This window comes from Camelina sativa, chromosome 15 (genome assembly GCF_030686135.1).
Source record: "Camelina sativa cultivar CO46 ecotype springtype chromosome 15, ASM3068613v1".
Taxonomy (NCBI): Eukaryota; Viridiplantae; Streptophyta; class Magnoliopsida; order Brassicales; family Brassicaceae; genus Camelina; species Camelina sativa.
This window is the reverse complement of record NC_141894.1, coordinates 5,116,869-5,135,540: the sequence shown is the minus strand read 5'-3', so window position 1 is coordinate 5,135,540 and position 18,672 is coordinate 5,116,869. Positions and strand designations below refer to the sequence as shown.

At 37.8% G+C, this 18,672-nt stretch overlaps 4 protein-coding genes, 1 long non-coding RNA gene and 2 pseudogenes across 9 annotated transcripts; 6 read left to right on the top strand and 1 right to left on the bottom strand.

Annotated features, from left to right (window-relative positions):
• Positions 1-392: 392 nt before the first annotated feature.
• LOC104748149 (uncharacterized) lies at positions 393-2,269 on the top strand. Its single transcript, XM_010469832.2, has 3 exons — positions 393-1,489; positions 1,570-1,984; positions 2,067-2,269. Exons 1-3 carry the CDS (start codon positions 449-451, stop codon positions 2,267-2,269), a joined length of 1,659 nt encoding a protein of 552 aa, XP_010468134.1. The 5' UTR covers positions 393-448.
• Positions 2,270-3,497: 1,228 nt separating this feature from the next.
• LOC104745432 (leucine-rich repeat protein FLOR 1-like) lies at positions 3,498-4,776 on the top strand (annotated as a pseudogene). Its single transcript, XR_015581580.1, has 2 exons — positions 3,498-4,099; positions 4,241-4,776. The product of XR_015581580.1 is annotated as a leucine-rich repeat protein FLOR 1-like (transcript).
• Positions 4,777-5,088: 312 nt separating this feature from the next.
• LOC104745433 (protein EMSY-LIKE 1) lies at positions 5,089-8,234 on the top strand. The gene is made up of 10 exons (XM_010466667.2): positions 5,089-5,411; positions 5,877-6,028; positions 6,115-6,224; positions 6,328-6,445; positions 6,568-6,741; positions 6,883-6,951; positions 7,050-7,301; positions 7,375-7,443; positions 7,517-7,580; positions 7,856-8,234. Exons 2-10 carry the CDS (start codon positions 5,942-5,944, stop codon positions 7,900-7,902), a joined length of 990 nt encoding a protein of 329 aa, XP_010464969.2. The 5' UTR covers positions 5,089-5,411; positions 5,877-5,941; the 3' UTR covers positions 7,903-8,234.
• Positions 7,611-9,157, bottom strand: LOC104745434 (uncharacterized). 3 transcript variants are annotated; one of them, XR_002035549.2, is made up of 4 exons: positions 8,825-9,157; positions 8,482-8,627; positions 8,146-8,210; positions 7,611-8,043 (listed from the first exon to the last, which is right to left on the bottom strand). It is a non-coding gene; the product is annotated as an uncharacterized LOC104745434 (long non-coding RNA). The 3 variants fall into 3 exon arrangements; XR_015583003.1 differs by having other exon boundaries at positions 8,482-8,613; positions 8,825-9,061; XR_015583002.1 differs by lacking the exon at positions 8,146-8,210 and having other exon boundaries at positions 7,611-8,145.
• Positions 9,158-9,445: 288 nt separating this feature from the next.
• Positions 9,446-11,125, top strand: LOC104748147 (nucleolar GTP-binding protein 1 pseudogene; annotated as a pseudogene).
• Positions 11,126-11,519: 394 nt separating this feature from the next.
• Positions 11,520-14,040, top strand: LOC104745427 (zinc finger CCCH domain-containing protein 36). 2 transcript variants are annotated; one of them, XM_010466661.3, is made up of 3 exons: positions 11,520-11,829; positions 12,462-12,525; positions 13,092-14,040. In XM_010466661.3, exons 1-3 carry the CDS (start codon positions 11,751-11,753, stop codon positions 13,684-13,686), a joined length of 738 nt encoding a protein of 245 aa, XP_010464963.1. In that variant the 5' UTR covers positions 11,520-11,750; the 3' UTR covers positions 13,687-14,040. The 2 variants fall into 2 exon arrangements, with proteins under 2 accessions (XP_010464963.1, XP_087345818.1); XM_087489692.1 differs by lacking the exon at positions 12,462-12,525 and having other exon boundaries at positions 11,532-11,829.
• Positions 14,041-15,470: 1,430 nt separating this feature from the next.
• LOC104745425 (delta(12)-fatty-acid desaturase) lies at positions 15,471-18,431 on the top strand. Its single transcript, XM_010466660.3, has 2 exons — positions 15,471-15,841; positions 17,112-18,431. Exon 2 carries the CDS (start codon positions 17,116-17,118, stop codon positions 18,268-18,270), a length of 1,155 nt encoding a protein of 384 aa, XP_010464962.2. The 5' UTR covers positions 15,471-15,841; positions 17,112-17,115; the 3' UTR covers positions 18,271-18,431.
• The last annotated feature ends 241 nt before the right edge of the window (positions 18,432-18,672 follow it).

The window sequence follows — 18,672 nt, the reverse complement described above, 5'->3', positions numbered from 1 at the left end:
GATATATATTTGCTTATATATCATAACTTGTTTGGACCGACGTACTATTTCCCCCTCGGAACTATCGTATCTTGCCAGATCCCCATCGATCTTTGATCTCGTACCAGTTTCCTTTCGAACTTATAATCTCCGTTTATTTCCCCCGAATTCATACTTCTACGCCTATTTCCCCACCGAACTATGAAACCTCGCATAATTTCCCCATCGTGTTGGTTCTAATGGTTTACTGTTTTGTTTAACCAACTGCTGAACCGTAAAAACCAAATTAAATCAAATTAAACCATATTAAACCGGTTTACAACCCATTTACAACCCGATTAAACTATCTAAACCTAAAAAAAATCTAAAAAACACAAAATCCCCAAATCGATTTTGCCCCTTTCTCTCGACGAACCCTAAATTCGCGAAATCGCGAAATCGATTTTGCCCCTTTCTCTCGGCGGTTGCGATGGCGATGGTCCCGGTAAATTCTGTTCCTAATCCGCCTCCTGGAGTAGATTTCGACACAGAAGCTGAGGATCGCGATGAGTTTCATATCAATAAGTTGGCGACAGATTTTACGGAAGCCGAGGAATCGATTCGTCATAACGTGTACCCAGAAAGCGAAGATGAGGATGAGGAACGTGTTCGTAGTGGTGGTGCGAGTAGGGGGACTCCCATAGTTCGTGGTGATGGTTCAATGTACAAAGGGCAAAGCTTCTACAATGGAATCGCTTTTAAGGAGTGTGTTCTCGACTACGCACTTGTATCTGGTTGTAACTTGAAGCAATACAGGTACGATAGAGATAGAATCGGTTTTAAGTGTGTTGGTGCTAAGGGAAAATGTATGTGGAAAGTTTATGCGGCATGTTTGCACAATGAGTCGATGTGGAGGATTACATTGTACACGAACAAGCATATTTGTGTACCTAATGGAGAGTGTGAAATGTTTAAGGTGCCAGTGATAGCTAGGTTGTTTCTAGATAAGATAAGAGAAGAACCGGAATATTACATGCCTTTGAAGATGGAGCAGACTATAATGGAGAAGTGGAAGATATCAGTTACTAGAGGTCAATGTCAAGCTGCTAGGAGAAAGGCATTGGCATGGATAGAGCTTGAATATGACACTCAATTTGAGCGACTCAGAGACTATGGAGCGGAGATATTGGAAGCAAATAAAGGTTCTGTTGTAGAGGTAGAGACGGTGAAGAACGAGGCTGGACAGGATGTGTTTAAGCGGTTCTATGTATGCTTTGATGCTCTTAGGAGAACATGGAAACAATCTTGCAGACCACTAATAGGAGTTGATGGTTGTTTCTTGAAAGAAAAGATCAAGGGGCAGTTGCTGGTTGCTTTAGGAAGGGATGCTGACAATGCTATCTACCCAATGGCTTGGTGTGTTGTTCAAGTTGAGAACACGGATAATTGGTCATGGTTTGTTAATAGGCTGAAGATCGACTTGGAGTTAGGTGATGGGGATGGTTACATTATGGTGTCTGATCGACAAAAGGTTAGAATGTGATTTGATATGTTTTATATTTTTGACAAAAGGTTACATTATGGTGTCTGATCATGTTTTCTTTGTTTCAGGATTTGATTAAAGCTGTTGAGTTAGAGTTACCAAAGATTGAGCATCGAAAATGTGTTAGGCACATTTATGGTAATCTAAAGAAGAGGCATCCGGATAAGAAGCGGCTGAAGAAACTCCTTTGGGATCTAGCTTGGTGCTACAATAGTAAAGACTATGAAGAGGCATTGGAGAGGATCCATGCATACGATAGTAAAGTTTTTGATGATGTTATGAAGACTAAACCAAAGACTTGGTGTAGGGCGTTCCACAAGCTTGGCAGCTACTGTGAGGATATGGAAAACAACTCTTTGGAGTCCTTCAATAGCACAATCAACAAGGCAAGAGAGAAGCCATTTGTGGCCATGTTGGAGGCTGTTCGAAGGCTTGCAATGGTTCGGATTGCTAAGCGGTCTGCACTTTCTCATTCGCACGAAGGTGAGTAACATTACACTTCTTTTATCTTTCATTTACTTTGTATTGAATTATAAAGTGTAATGTGTATTCATGTATTTGTCAGGGATATGCACTCCATATGTGAAACGCTTCTTGGCTGACGAGCATAAGGCAGCTTCTCTGTGCTTTGTACATCCCAGCACAAATGGAGCTTATGAAGTTTACCTGGGATATGACAAACACAGAGTCAATTTGAATGAAAGGACTTGTACCTGCATGAAGTTTCAGATATGTGGAATCTTCTCAAGGTTGTCTTACTCAAGATAAGTAATTGGTGGATGATGTAATGTGGAGGATTAGAACAAGGCAAAGTGTTTTTTTTTTTGGTATTAGGACCTGTTTCAGAACATATGTTGTTCTGCCTTAGTGTGGTCTTTTGAATCTTATTATTAAGCCTTGTATTTGGCCTTGATGTTCTACTCTTTTGAACAATTGTATGGTCTCTTTTGAACAATGAATTCTACTCTTGTGAACAAATTTGTATGGTCTCTTTTGAACAATAGAAGAGATGTCTATTGATATTTGATTTTGTCTCATAAAAAACAATTAGCTTAACATTGTCATCATATTAGCTTAACATTGAACCATACAAAACAATTAGCTTAACATTGTCATCATGATCATACAACCAAAGAACCTTAACAATTATCATCATATTAGCTTAACTAGACCGATCATGATCATACAACCAAATACCAAAACAATTATCATCCTATTCATCCTTGATTTGAATTCATCTTTAACATCTTCAATCCTCTCAAATATCTCTTTCTCAACCTCCATTACCATCTTCTTCTCAAGTTCCATTTGCAGCTCCATTTGCATCTTCTTCTCCTTCATTGTCTCTGATATGAACTCTTTCATTGTCTCCACCTCATCCAACAAAGCATCATCGACCCATTTGAAAACGTGACTATCATTCATAAGCTACACCATATACAATTGATTTGGTTATCATTTAGAACCGATCTAATAATAAGCTAGACCATAAACGTGATTGTCATTACCTTATTTCCAGCTGCATACACACACCGAAGGTATCGTCGATTTGGGTTATGGTCGGATTTGGAAGTTTTGGCCACAATTGCTTCTCCACACCAACATCTCTTAGGTACACCAACAACTCTTCCTCTTTCGCGAACATTTGTCGAACAGCTCGAAGATCCAGAAATATTGCTCATGATTTTGAGAGAAATAGAGAGAGATTTCTTATTCAATTTCGATTTTTAGGGTTCTTAGTTTCAATTTGGGGATTTTCGTTTTAAAATAGAAGAAGCAGAAGTCGGGTCGGGTTGTATATTTTACCCGGATTCTAAATTGGTTTCACACCGGTTTAACATGGGTTTCTATCGGGTTTTGTACCAAAACCGTGTAATTGTGGTTCGGTGGGGAAATAGGCGTAGAAGTATGAATTCGGGGGGAAATAAACGGAGATTATAAGTTCGAAGGGAAACTGGTACGAGATCAAAGATCGATGGGGATCTGGCAAGATACGATAGTTCCGAGGGGGAAATAGTACGTCGGTTTAAATGCTCAAAGTAACCACATATCAAATCATCATCACAATGAAGCTTCTCATTGTTCATCTCTCTATCTTCTTCTCCATCCTCTCCATCTCTCTCCCATCTTCTTACAGCTGCACCCCAAATGACAAAAACGCTCTACTTGAGATCAAGAAATCACTGAACAACCATCCTCTCCTCTCATCCTGGAATCCCCAAACCGATTGCTGTACCGGCTGGAGCGGCGTCGAATGCACTTACGGTCGTGTCACTTACCTCACCCTTTCATCCAAACAATTCTCCGGAAACATCCCACCAGCCATCACCAAGCTCAAGAGCCTTGACATCCTCTTCTTGAAGTACAGCAATTTCTCTGGTCCGATTCCTGATAACATCAGCGACCTCAAGAACCTCACCTACTTGGGCCTTTCCGAGAACCAATTGACCGGTCCAATTCCCGGTTCGCTTTCCCAGATGCCGAAGCTCGAAGCCATTCACGTCAACGATAATAAGCTAACCGGTTCTATACCAGACTCTTTCGGTTCTTTTGTTGGCAACGTCCCTGGACTCGAGTTGTCTAATAACAGGCTCTCAGGTAAATGTAAAACCATCATTTTTAATCTCTTTAATACATCTTTAAAGATGTTATATTGGAATTTAAAGATAATTTAATTATACTTTCCGGACTAAGTAACTAGATTAAGGTGAATTTATAGATCCCGGTTTATTACTGCAGGAAAAATACCGGAGTCGTTGTCAAAACACGACTTCAACTCAGTGTTTCTGTCGGGAAACAGTTTCGTAGGAGATGGTTCGATGTTCTTCGGACGGAACAAAACAACAGTACAAGTGGATCTGTCGAGAAACATGTTTCAGTTTGATCTCTCAAAGGTTAAGTTCGCTAAGAGCATACTTACGTTGGATCTGAGCCAAAACCGAATCTTTGGGAAGATCCTCAGCAGCTGACTAACCTACGTCTAGAGCGTTTCAACGTGAGCTACAATCGTCTCTGCGGTAAAATCCCACGTGGCGGATTCCTTCAGACCAGTGAACCATCTGCCTTCTCTCATAACCTCTGTCTCTGTGGGATTCCACTTATTAAGGCTTGTTGATTTGGTTTAACGGCGGGTGAAGTGTTTAATCTATGTTGTTCTGTGCTAATAATTTTGTGCTAATAATTATCACCGCCTACCAAGTTAATGTTAAGAAGTAAGAATGAATGTTGTTGAGATATTCAAAAAGTAATCTCTTAATATATATATGGTTCAACAACGTATATTGGTCGCTTACCACTGGTCTCAACTCTCAACGGCCAACAACAATGCAAAACGAACAAAACTGAAGACTTCAAGCAACCTAGTCTTTAGATACATATACTAGATAGATCATAGATGATAGATGTGTCATGTGTGTGTGGTGGGATTGTGTTTTGTGTTTATGTAGGAAGAAGAATAAGACTGGTAATAAACTTTTTTGTTGGACAGGGAAAAAAAATAATATAGACATATTAGGCTACATGGGCCGGGTCAGTATTCTTAGTGGGCCTATTATAGATTTAATACCAAAACGAATCGTTTTCTCTTTAAAACGACTGTTCGGCGATTCCGACGCCATCCCCAATCCGAGTCCCGGAGAAATCTCGACGTAGCTCTCTCCTCTGTTTGTGCCCTTTCCTCTTTCAAAAAGATCGTTTCTCTCGAGAGGGAAACAAAAAGTTTGTTTTTTTTTGTGTGTCAAATTCTTTCAATTTCCTCAATTCTTCGTTTCATCGAACGCACGTCGAACCCTTTAATCCTTTCATTGCTCTTTTCGCGGGTCAATTCGAGCTTTTTTAGGGTTCCGTATCTGAATCTGTCGACGAGATAAACCCTCGTGTGGGGTTTTCTTCAAAAAATCTGAAAACAGAGGTATGTATAACGTTTCTGCCCCTTGTGAATCTTGTTCGGAGCAATTAGGGATTTAGGCGTTCCATGTCGAACCTTGTGTTAGCTCATCTACTTATTGATATATATCTCCGTTCAGTGTCTTGTCTAAAAATTTCAACATCGTTGAGGCTAGTTTTAGGCTCGGAAGTTTTAGAGAGGGTTTAGGGAATGGTTAATCGAGGTTAGGATTTAGGGTTTCGAATAAAGTATTCAGCTTTCTTGATTTTATTGAATTAGGGGAAATTGTGTTTTATTGTTTTTACTGCTTCAATTAGCTGTGGCTGTCCTTAGTTTCTATAGAAATAAGTATGTATCTGTCTCAGCATCTTGGGGATGGTAATCTAGTTTGATTATGAGTCCTGCGAGCATTTTGATAAGTAGTGGCACCATTCTTTCAAACATCCTAGCTCTGTAAATTACTGATAGCAACTGTTTTCCACATGACAGTAAAGCTTTAAAAGGGATAGCTTTCGTTTGGATGGGAGTTCTTTGTAACTAAACTACATAGCGATATGGAGATACAAATTCATCAACTTGAGCAGGAAGCATATACAGCTGTTTTACGGGCATTTAAAGCGCAGTCTGATGCAATTTCTTGGGTACTACTCTCTTCCTCCTTTGCATTGATTCGTTTGTTATGTGTTCTGTCAGTCTCATGGCTAAATCTATCGATTCTGAAATTTAGGAAAAAGAAAGCTTGATAACTGAACTGCGTAAAGAACTGAGAGTATCTGATGACGAGCATCGAGAGCTTCTGAGTAGGGTCGATAAGGATGATACTATCCACAGGATAAGGTCAGATTGTTTATTTGCATTCTTGAACCAGCAAAAAACAAAACATTAATGTATTATCAATATTGTTGATTTAAATATATGTTTTATCATGGAATTGTACCAGAGATTGGAGACAGGGAGGCGGAAGCCAGAATCCTAGACATTCAACTATTCAGCCTTTTAATGTTCTTCCTAGTCCTACTTTCTCAGCTTCCCGAAAGAAACAGAAAACATTCCCATCTGTAAGACTTATGTTCTAGCAGTATTTGCCTTATTTATGGTTCTTTTGTGCTTTCTTCTGTTTATCTCGTTGTGTTGTTTTATATTATTTTATTGACCAATTATCTGTGTGATATGCATGCAGTATCATCCATCAATTGGTGCGGCTGGAAATAGGTCATTCAATAGTCGTGTGGTATCCGGTGGAGTATCAGGAAATGAATCTGCTGAAGCTCTGATCGGAAGAAAAGTGTGGACAAAGTGGCCTGAGGATAACCACTTCTATGAAGCGATTATAACACAGTATAACGCAGATGAGGTACTATTTTTTGGTCACAGAGTGTAGACTGCTAATTAATTGGGTAGATAGATTGGTTTGTTGTGGCTGCCGATTTTTGTAAAAGTCTGTGATTGTTTATGGGTTGTGCAATATATATTCACTTGTTTTATTTCTTAACAGGGTCGGCATGCTTTGGTGTATGATATACACGCAGTTAATGAAACATGGGAATGGGTTGATCTCAAGGAGGTAAGCGTTACATGAAGATTGTCTTAATAGATCTTTGCATGTGGCTACATCTGTTTTGGTAAACGATTTGGTGTCTGAACATGGTGATGATCTTGAAGATACCACCGGAAGATATAAGGTGGGATGGGGAGGATAGTGGAGTAGCTTTAAACATTGGACATGGAAGTGGATCATTCCGTGGTAACCGAAGAAGCCAAAGCCAAATCCATGTTGGTAGAGGGAGAGGACCGAGAATTCATCAACCAAGAAGAGAACTTGTACCACCACCAACACAACAGAATGGTGGTGGTGGTCGGAGAACTTCCTCTGAAGATATTGAATTGTTCAACACGGACTCGCTTGTGAAGGAGGTAAGTTCGTTTTATCTGTTTTGTGTGCCCGTTACGCGCAGTGGCTGTTTCTAACATCAAAGTTTTGTTTTAGGTGGAGAGAGTTTTCGATACTACGCACCCTGATCCGCTCGAGCTCGATAAGGCCAAGAAAATGCTCAAGGTTTGAGATTAATACCTATTGTGAGTGGTATAATGTTGTGATCAGAGAATAATATGACAAGTTTGTGATGCAGGAACATGAACAGGCACTCATTGCTGCCATTGCAAGGCTTGCTGATACTTCTGATGGCGAAATTGGTAATCATAACAAAAGCATGCTACATTTCGTTTGCAACCTCAGAATAATAGTTTATTCACCATTAAATTCTTGTGGTCTGATGATAATAATATCAAGAATCATTACAACTTTAATTCTAGAAATAATAAGAGGGTTGGTTAATATAACACACACAAGCTTTAATAGTTTTGTGACATGTAAAAACATTAAAAGGGTTTAAATAAGGGTCTTCTTCTCAAACCTTGATTGTATGCATCTTCTGATTTGATCTGGTATACTGATTGTAAATGATCAGATGGAGACCCACCATATTCGCATGATCATCCAATGCAACATGGATGAGAGAAAAGCTGTCTGGCTGTTTTACTCAGGATATGGTGGTCATCAGGAGTTAAAGAAGAAACATTTGTGCTCGCTCAGTCAGCAGACGAAGAAATGCTGAAGAGGTTGCTTCGTAAGAAGATGGAAGGGAGACTTCTTCCTCTAAATTTGTTGTCAGTAAAATGTATGAAGGATTAAAATTGTTAGGGATTGGAGCGTAGGATTTTGGTTGTAAGCACAAGTATTTGTTTTAGAGAGTGTAACCTGTGACAAAATGATTTGACCATGTAAATGTTCCTGAGTTTACCTCCCAAGAGATATAACTAGACCTGGCATGACAATGCATAACATAAGTTCTTTTGTGTATGTTATCAACAATGAAATTTGCCTTCAAATGCAGGTGAGATGAAATGATGAATGATGAAAGTAGCAGCAGCAGCCTTGACTCTTAACATTCATATTACAATGCACAATATCAAATGTGACCTGAGTTTCTCATGGAAGCAGAGCCTTAGTAGCTAAATTATCTAGTCAGATGATGCATTCATAGATCATAGCAGCAGGCTTTAAGATGAGAGAGCTAACACAGCAAAGACTTACCCAACCGTTGCTATTTGCAGCCGATTCAATTCATTTCCGATCTAGGATGGTTGATTTTACACTGAATCGAATCCCTGAGACTATGAGATTCTTCTACATCATCAGCTTGGTGCGATTTCGTCGTAATAATCCCTACGAGAAACGAACTAGGGGACCTTGAGATTTTGAAGGCATAATTTCATATCCTCTACTTGACAATGATACCTCAAAAACAGCAGCAATCGAAATCTAAAAGCTAATAGAGAGCAGAAAAATATGTAAAATCTAAACCAAAAAAGCGATAGAAACAAACAAACAAACAAAGATGATAGCTAGCTCACGAAAGGGGATTTTATAATAATACCTGGAGATCGGAGTTTCAATAGATTTTCATCAGAGAAAAACGCAGAATCGGGGAGAAGACCATGGAAAGCAGATGAACGGAAGGAAGATGATCGGAGATTGATGATGCGAATTTGCTATTAATTCGTACAAAGTCGAGAAAGGAAGAAGAAGAAGAAGAAGAAGAAAGAGGAAGAGAGAATTTGCTATTAATTCCCGTCAAAATAATAGAATAGAAGAAGCAACGTAGAGATTCCTTGACCTCTTTTGTTTCCCTTCCTTTTTTTCTCCACGCTAATTTTTATTTTATTTTTATTTTAAATCGTTTTTAGAAAACAAAATTAACTAATTTGATAATCTAACTTTTTTTTTATAAATCTTTAATATATGAAAATTATGTAGTACTATGACAATTAAAATATTCACCATGTTATTTTTTGTCTTTTGTACTTTACAAATTTTTTTTCCTTGACAAATCCGTCAAATTTTATTAAAAAAATTTATTTAAAAAATTTGGAAGGTTAGAAATATATTTTGTTATAGATTTGGCCTAATCCTCTATCGTTTGCCCTTCCCGACTCCTCTAAGTCATAAGCAAAAAAAGCTTCTTCTTCTTATTAGATGTCTTCCTCTATGTAAAAAAACGATGGTGCAGTATGATGATTTCAAGAACATTAAGGTTGTTCCCATCGGAAACGAGTTCGTTGATGTCACCTTGCTTCATGTTCATCGTCTGACTCCAAAAGTTCTACTTAAGGATTTCAACATCAACCATCACCGTCAATTCTACACACGCAAGGTTAAGAAGACAGAACTCACTTTTTGTGATAAGCTCTCGACCATCATAGACGAGTTTCCTACCTTCGATGAGATCAACCCTTTCTACATCGACCTTCTTCGTTCCAGTTTTGATAGAGATGAGTACGAGTTGTCTCTAGGTCAGGTTAATACTGCTAAACACATGATTACTAATATCTCTATTGATTACGTTACGCAGCTTGAGTTTGTTGAATCTTTGAAGCAGTGCAAAGCACTTAAAGCGAGTGCTGTTGGACAAATGTTTGATGTCATCAACGAAATCACTCCTGCTTTGGCTTATCTAGAGCAGATCAGACAACGCATGGCAAGGCTTCCTTCTATTGACTTAAGCACTCCTACTCTCTTGGTTTGTGGGTACCCTGACAATGTGGACAAGGCTTGTTTTATGAACGGAGTCATCATCAACAACACCGGAGCTAGTGATCATGATTACACCATTACAAAGTCAGTGAATGTTGTTGTTGGTCATACTGAATATAAGGATTTGACGTACCAAGTGATTGATGCACCTGGTTTTTTGAATACGCCTACGTTCGGAGACTCTACTGTTATCGCCACATTGGCTCGTCATCTTTCATCTGCTCTTGTTTTGTTCTTTATGGATGTTTCAGGTTCATGTGGTTACAGCATTCCACACCAGGCTGCTCTTTTACATAGCTTAAAGTCTCTGTTTCTGAATAAACCATTGGTAGTTGTCTGCGATGAGACTGATTTGATGCAAGTTTCTGAACAAGATTTGGAACTTATTGAAGAGATTACTAGTGGAATGGGAGATTATGAAGAAGAAGAAGTCGGTTTGAAGATTAGTAATCTGACGACGGAAGAGGGTGTGATGTTTGTGAAGAATGCTGCGTGCGAGATGCTGTTAGATGGAAAAGAAAGTTTGAGTTGCATAGCTCAGGACAAAGCTGAGGGTTTGAGGAACAAATACATATTGGCTAGTCAAGAAGGGAAAGACGACATTATTCACCAACCTCAAACTGATCTTGATGATGGTCATAATGTTTCTGATGACTTGTTGGTGGATTCAGATGTTTCGTCTAGGCTTGCGGAGTTGGAACCTGAAGAAGGAATCAAGAAGGCTCATGAAGATGAAAAAGATGATTTTGAGATGGCCAAGGAATATATTAGTGAAGAGCACAAGGACAAATACATCTTGGCTGGTCAAGAAAGCAAAGACGACATAATTCCTCAACCTCAAACTGATCTTGATAATGGTCATAATGTTTCTGACTCGTTGGAACCTGCGGAAGGAATCAAGAAGGCTCATGAGGATAAAAAAGATGATTTTGTGAAAGCCAAGGAACATTTTAAGGAAGAGCACAAGGACGTCCAACTTGTTGCCTATGGCAAGATTCAACCCTTATGGGTATTAGTAGTAGTTGTTTTTGCCTTTGGCAAGATTCAACCATTACGGGTATTAGTAGCCTTACTTTTTTTGGTTCTTGTAGGGAATACTTATGGAGTCATCATTCAAGAATGTCTCTCAGCTTTAAGCTTTTGAATTTCTCCTATTGGATTTTGTTTTATTTTTGTCTCTTCCATTACTTGCGGATTAAAAAAGAAAACCAATCAAACCATTAATCAAGTGCTTCCACAAATCCCAAATGTTTCATAAAGATCATCTTACCCTATGATTGATATATGAAATTGTATGGTGCACTTCTTTCTAAACTTAAAATTGGTAGCAGGCAAAATTCATTATACACTTGTCGAATGTGTCTTGTGGGCCGAATTTACTGGGCCGGTCGATACAAGGTTCATTTTGTTGATCAAATTAGGAAAACATGACGTCATGTTGTCAAAAATACTCCGGTTTAATTTAGGGACATTTCGGTTTGCATTTTATTTTATGCATTGGACCACTTCGGTTTAGTTTTCCAATAAAAAAAACCGGGAAGAGTTATTAAGAAAGGAAAAAAAAAAAAAAAAAAAGTAAAATCTCATCTTTTCCTCTTTTCTCGACGACAACTACCTTAGGGTTAGGTTTATTAATTTTCTCGTTTATTCTCTCTCTCATACTTTTTTTTTTCCCTAATCCGATTTCGATTTGTCTTCTCCGATTCGCTCTTCTTTCTAGACTCAAGGGTTATCGATTTCTGCTTTGGATTCGGATCTGTTCTTTAAACATGGATGTTCGTAAGAGAGGACGGCCTGAAACTGGCTCATTCAACTCCAATGGCGGCGGATTCAAGAAGTCTAAGCAAGGTTAGTTCTTTTCACTTTTTTCTTACTTCCTTTTACTCTTTAACTACTTGAATTCTCTCTTTAGTTTTATACCCAATCTTTTTTTAGTACTTATTGGTTTACTGACTCTGATAAAAGTTCAAATTCGAGATCTTTAGTTCTTGATAAAAAAAGTAGGGTTTTTTAATACCTAGTTATGAGATTTACTAGGAGTCAAAAAAATTTCGTGCTTTTTCTGGTGATTTCGTGTTCTGCTTGATCACTTATCTGGTTAATTAGCGAGATTACTGCGAAAAGTTCTGGCCTTTTTAAAAAATATCTGAAGTAAATCTGAATCTTATCATGTATTCAATGTATCAGCTTTTACTAAAAGTCACTGTTTCCTGAATTTTTATTTTCTTTTTAGTTTAATCCCTCTTCATATATAATCCATGTCAAAGACTTGGGTTTGCTTGTTTGAATAAACCTTGTCCTGTGTCAAGTGTTTTTTGTGTCCAGTTTGGGTTAGTTAATCATGAAAACATTCTAAAAATTATACATCTTTTTGAATTTGAGGCCTTCATATAGATGAATGTTATATTGGATTCTAAAGCTATATATTGAACCTTCAGATAAGTTTTTAACTAAAGGAAAACACTTAATGTTTGGAACAGAGATGGAACCATATTCATCAACTGGTTTAGGAAGCAAATCGAAGCCATGCACAAAATTTTTCAGGTTATAATCCTTTTTACTTAATGAATCAATCTTCGAATTGTTATCTACCTGCTAGTCTGATCCCGAAATTAGCAAGTAATAACGTATGCTAATGAATTGGTTAGTTGTTATACAGGTACGTAAACAAGTTAAAAACAAGTTACTATATGAAAATGTCATGGCTACTACTACACACAGATAAGCGTATCTGGATTATATAATTTGAGCAACATTTAGTAGCTCAACTGGTGATTATAAGATATAAAATCAACCAATACTTGTCTTTTGTTTGAGCTGTGACTGTTGTTGAGAAAGGTGTTATGTTCTTAAGTTTGGTGTTAGGGTATTAGTTATTTTGGGTTTATAATAATATAGTCATTTATGGTCAGGTAAGGTTCTTGCATGACTGTTGAACATGTCTATCATCGTTAAGCAAAGCTGGAATGATATTTTTAATCTTTCATAGCAATGAACATTGCTGTTAATATCTCGATCAATATGCCATTTCTTCTGTGTCTCAATGGTTTGTTCTTGTGCTATTGTATTCACATTGGTTAAATCTCTGATGTATTATGCTTCTATTGCAGCACTTCTGGCTGTCCTTTTGGAGAGAATTGCCATTTCTTGCATTATGTTCCCGGAGGATACAATGCTGTATCGCAGTTGACAAATATGGGACCACCCATGTCTCAAGCTCCCAGAAACATGGGTGGTGGAGGGCGATTCTCAGGGAGAGGAGATTCTGGGCCTGGCCATGTCTCTAGCTTTGGTGCCTCAGCAACAGCCAAAATCAGTGTTGATGCCTCTTTAGCCGGTGCAATCATTGGAAAAGGTGGAGTCAGTTCAAAGCAGATATGTCGTCAGACGGGGGCAAAGTTATCAATTCAAGATCATGAGAGAGATCCGAACCTGAAGAACATTGAGCTTGAAGGATCATTTGAGCAGATAAACGAAGCGAGTGCAATGGTAAGAGAGTTGATTGGGAGACTTAATTCAGCAGCTAAGAAACCACCTGGTGGTGGAGGTGGCGGTGGCGGCATGGGTTCAGAAGGGAAACCACATCCAGGGAGCAACTTCAAGACAAAGATCTGTGAGAGATTCTCTAAAGGAAGCTGTACATTTGGTGATAGATGTCACTTTGCTCACGGTGAAGCAGAGCTACGCAGGTCAGGGATCGCCTAGGGTGTTGCTTGCGTTAGAGAATTTGCTGGCAAAACAAGTCTCTTCTTTCGTGGTGGTGATATCTGATATCATCTTCACCTACTCTGTTTTTGTTGGTGATGAGAATACAATGTTAGTTTGATGATCATTGTAAGTTTTTTTTTTTTTATCTTTCTATTTGGTGTTTTTTAGAGATTAGTTTTGTTGGTTAAAATGATACGAGTTTGAATTGAGATGGGGGGAGGCTTGGAGAGAGTGATTGACAAGACTTAGAAACATTGGTTAGGATTGTATGACGCCTTTTTATTCATATTCTTGTTTTCTCTGTTATGTCATATGTGAGAGTCTTATATAAATTTCATATGGTTTTCTGAATATGTTGATTTTTTGGGTAATTAGTAGTTGCTTAATATGAAAACCATTTTGAACATCAATTAGCAACACTAATAAGAACAAAATTAACACTTGTTATAGTACAAAGTAGGTCGAGTAATAGAACGAAATAACACGGCACATGCTGTTTTTTTTTCTTTTGTCAACAGAACAAGTACAGACAATACATGTATTCTTTTAAGTGCTTCTTGTTTAAGATGGTCTTAAAAATCCGGCACTGATAGAAACAGTAAAGTTGAAGAAAGAAAACAAAATAATGTTTGGTGATGAGACTTAAAAAATATGTTGAAATTAAGGAGTGTCGTTATAAGCGGTAATGCTTAGAAAAAAAAAAAAAAAAGGCAAGAGACTTAATCAAATACACGTTACTATTTTAATTGCATAAACTTGTCATCGCTTACTAGTTTTTTTCGTCCGCCACCTAATTTGATTATTATATAGGCCTAATTTAGTTAATATAGAAAATTGAGTACAACTGAAAGCATTAAAAAAGAAAGGAAAAAAAAAATCCGCACGAATCTACAAAAAGAGTACATCACGTTTGGGTATCCACGTGACCACCAGTCCACCACAAAGCTATGTCTGTAGATATTTTATGTTTTTTGTTTTTTAATGTAAAAATATTCACATGACAGAAGAAGCCAAACGTAAAAACTCTCTTTTTCCACTTTTAGCCCTTTTCCCGCCACCATTATTATTAGCTTACGACTTGTAACTTCTAATAAGTCGCCAAGGACGTTTCCTCATTTTTAAGACATCATATATTTTTAGAATTATATTTTCTTTTATATATATAATCGACTTTAAAATATTAACGAATTTTCATAGCCTCAAGAAGAAAAAGAAAAAAGAAGAATTTTTTAACCAAATTTATATCGTCTGCTAGCAAAGAAAGAAACAAAAAAATTAAAATAGAGAAACATAAATATGAAAATGGTCCATCCAATTAAGTGGTGTTAGAGTAGTGTAAATAGGTTAAGTTAAAATGGTGAAAGATTTGCCATGTCTATATGTGTTGGTTGGTTCCCATCACTTACGATTCTTTTATTTTTTTATTTTTTTATTTTTTTATGATTCTCTATTTTAGTTGCTATAAACATCATTTTTTTTTTTGTCATCTGAAATAGTTGTTATAAACATCTTAAATAACAAATTTTTTTTTTAATCTAGTAGTCGACATAAATTTCAGAAATTAGTTAAAGTTTCAATAAAATTTTAATAGGTATAAATTTATATGTGGAGCTACTATAAAGCATTTTAGAACGTCATATTAAAAAAAATTAATTTTTACTGTATCTTGTTTTCACTAGATTTTGATTAACCCTGTAAATATGGTTAAGTTTGCTGTAAAAAGGAGATATTTTGTTAAATAAGGAGAAATAAAATAAAAAAAGGAGAGGAAAGAAAAGAGAGGGGGGGGGGCCCAGTATGTACAATGGAGAGAGAGAGAAAGAGAAAGGTGTCAGTGTCATTCATCACATCTCTCTTTACCTTCGACCCAAAGGGCTTTCCCATTTAAAGCCCCTTGTCTCTCCCCATTCGCATATCTGACCTGAAAGAGAGAGAGAGAGAGAAGGAGAAGCCACCACATACACCAATTCCTTAAACAACAAAAAAAGAGAGAGAGAGAGAGAGAGAGAGAGAGAGAGAGAGAGAGAGAGAGAGAGAGAGAGAGGTTCTTATCTGCGGAGGAGCTTCTTCCTCGTAGGGGGTTTCTTCTTCTTCATCGTTATTAACGAACCATCGTTGAGTCAAATCTCCCAACCCCCTACGTCAGCTCCAGGTCCGTCCTTTCTCATTTCATATTCCGATTCATTTACGTCTCGTCTGATCTGTTCTTTGTTTTTATTTTTTTTTTCTTTCTCCCGCACTATCTCATTTTCGATTCTTTTTTTTTTAGAACCGATTTGATGATATAGATCTGGCTTATATGTCTTGCATTCAACCTTAGATCTGGTCTCGATGCTCTGTTTTTTCTTTAGTTGAGAAATCTGATGTTGTTGTTACAATGAGTTCTTATTCATAATAATGATTACTAGTGCCTTGGGTCATCCATGAAAACGATATGTTGTTATACTATGATTTTTTATTTGTCAAAAATGAAGTGCTGCTTTGACCCATTCTCTTTAGATATTTTTTTTATTATTTTTGTTGGGTTGGTAGAATAGTGAGAATCACCATAAAATTCTCTTATCAGTTTCACGTCCTGTTTTTTTTTCAAAAAGATCCGTAATATATTCAGTTTTTTTTTATTTGTGTGTAAAATTTGCTTTGTATTGCCGTGTTAAATCTCTTATGGATTTGACCTATGCCTACCGGGTCTTATGGATTGATGATATAACTTTTTAAACAGACAAAATAAGTTTCACTGAATGATTCTCATAAACTATACAATAAAGTTGGAATTAGGGTAATTCAGGATCAGATGCGTAGATTCAGATGCAAATAATGAGTTGCATGACATTTTATTATTATAGATCCGTAACCGTAAAGACATATTATGTTCTGTTTTAAATATCTGATATATGATGTCGGCAAATTTCGGTGGTTTATACATCACTTAAAAACTGTTTCCTTTGGACTTGTTTGCCAACTTGGTGCTATTCAGGAGGATTTCTGATTTTGATTGATCCATTTACTTTCTCTATTGTTTTTTTTTTTTTGGGGGTCTACTTGTTGGTATTCATAAAAGAATTTTTGATCTTGATTGAATTTAATTACAAGAAACTGCTGATGATAACCACAATAAAGAGATTGTGACCTGTCGTATTGAAATCTTATTAGTAGTAGTAGTCGTGTTCTCAACGTCAATGGGTTTTTCTTTCTTTGGTTTCTTACTTTACGCCGCTTCTCTGCTCTTTTTATTCCTTTTGGTCCACGCTCTCTCCTTTTGTGGCAATCCCTTTCACAACCTCATCTCTGAATAACAATAATTATTACTAGTTTGTTGATTTCATCATTACCACTCGTTTTCTAGTGCATGCAAAATTTGTCAATTAGTGATAAACTGAAAATTCCTTTCTTGATTTTTCTTTGCTCTTGGTTTGTTGCAGAATCATGGGTGCAGGTGGAAGAATGCCAGTTCCTTCTTCTTCTTCCAAGAAATCAGAAACCGATGCCATAAAGCGTGTGCCCTGCGAGAAACCACCGTTCACGTTGGGAGAATTGAAGAAAGCAATCCCACCGCAGTGTTTCAAACGCTCTATCCCTCGCTCTTTCTCCTACCTTATCACTGACATCATTGTTGCCTCCTGCTTCTACTACGTCGCCACCAATTACTTCTCTCTCCTCCCTCAGCCTCTCTCTTACTTGGCTTGGCCTCTCTACTGGGCTTGTCAAGGCTGCGTCCTAACCGGTGTCTGGGTCATAGCTCACGAATGCGGTCACCACGCATTCAGCGACTACCAATGGCTTGATGACACAGTTGGTCTTATCTTCCATTCCTTCCTTCTCGTCCCTTACTTCTCCTGGAAGTACAGTCATCGCCGTCACCATTCCAACACAGGATCTCTCGAAAGAGATGAAGTATTTGTCCCAAAGCAGAAATCAGCTATCAAGTGGTATGGCAAATACCTCAACAACCCTCCTGGACGCATCATGATGTTAACCGTCCAGTTTGTCCTCGGGTGGCCCTTGTACTTGGCCTTTAACGTCTCGGGCAGACCGTACGACGGGTTCGCTTGCCATTTCTTCCCCAACGCTCCCATCTACAACGACCGTGAACGCCTCCAGATATATCTCTCGGATGCCGGTATTCTAGCAGTCTGTTTTGGGCTTTACCGTTACGCTGCTGCACAAGGAATGGCCTCGATGATCTGCCTCTACGGAGTACCGCTTCTGATAGTGAACGCGTTCCTCGTCTTGATCACTTACTTGCAGCACACTCATCCTGCGTTGCCTCACTACGATTCATCCGAGTGGGATTGGCTTAGGGGAGCTTTGGCTACCGTTGACAGAGACTATGGAATCTTGAACAAGGTGTTCCACAACATCACGGACACACATGTGGCTCATCATCTGTTCTCGACAATGCCACATTATAATGCGATGGAAGCTACAAAGGCGATAAAGCCAATACTCGGTGACTACTACCAGTTCGACGGAACACCGTGGTATGTGGCGATGTATAGGGAGGCAAAGGAGTGTATCTATGTAGAACCGGACAGAGAAGGTGACAAGAAAGGTGTGTACTGGTACAACAATAAGTTATGAGGATGATGATGGTGAAAGAACACTGAAGAAATTGTCGAACTTTCTCTAGTCTGGTTCTCTTTTGTTTAAGAAGTTATGTTTTGTTTCAATAATTTCAATGTCCATTTTGTTGTGTTATGACATTTTGGCAAATTATGTGATGTGGGAAGTTAGTGTTTAAATGTTTTGTGTCTGTATTGTTCTTCTCATCGCTGTTTTGCTGGGATCGTAGAAATGTGACCTTCGGACAGTAAAACTCTACTAAAACTATCTTCCTTTCGGTATCTTCAAAAGTGTTAACTTAACTATGATGCACGTAGTGAATCCTGACTTAAATAATCGACTTCTGTTTAAGACCTATCAACTGTAAGAGGGTTACACGAATGTTTCTTTAACAAAATAAACATAACAATTGCTCTCTCT

Bases quoted from the DNA above. Each gene is read 5' to 3' on its own strand.
- LOC104748149 (XM_010469832.2), top strand. From the start codon at position 449: ATGGCGATGGTCCCGGTAAATTCTGTTCCTAATCCGCCTCCTGGAGTA. The intron at 1,490-1,569 runs GTTAGAATGTGA...TCTTTGTTTCAG, and splicing joins TGGTGTCTGATCGACAAAAG to GATTTGATTAAAGCTGTTGA. The intron at 1,985-2,066 runs GTGAGTAACATT...TGTATTTGTCAG, and splicing joins ACTTTCTCATTCGCACGAAG to GGATATGCACTCCATATGTG.
- LOC104745433 (XM_010466667.2), top strand. From the start codon at position 5,942: ATGGAGATACAAATTCATCAACTTGAGCAGGAAGCATATACAGCTGTT. The intron at 7,302-7,374 runs GTAAGTTCGTTT...GTTTTGTTTTAG, and splicing joins CGGACTCGCTTGTGAAGGAG to GTGGAGAGAGTTTTCGATAC. The intron at 7,444-7,516 runs GTTTGAGATTAA...TTTGTGATGCAG, and splicing joins AGGCCAAGAAAATGCTCAAG to GAACATGAACAGGCACTCAT.
- LOC104745427 (XM_010466661.3), top strand. From the start codon at position 11,751: ATGGATGTTCGTAAGAGAGGACGGCCTGAAACTGGCTCATTCAACTCC. The intron at 11,830-12,461 runs GTTAGTTCTTTT...TGTTTGGAACAG, and splicing joins ATTCAAGAAGTCTAAGCAAG to AGATGGAACCATATTCATCA. The intron at 12,526-13,091 runs GTTATAATCCTT...CTTCTATTGCAG, and splicing joins CCATGCACAAAATTTTTCAG to CACTTCTGGCTGTCCTTTTG.
- LOC104745425 (XM_010466660.3), top strand. From the start codon at position 17,116: ATGGGTGCAGGTGGAAGAATGCCAGTTCCTTCTTCTTCTTCCAAGAAA.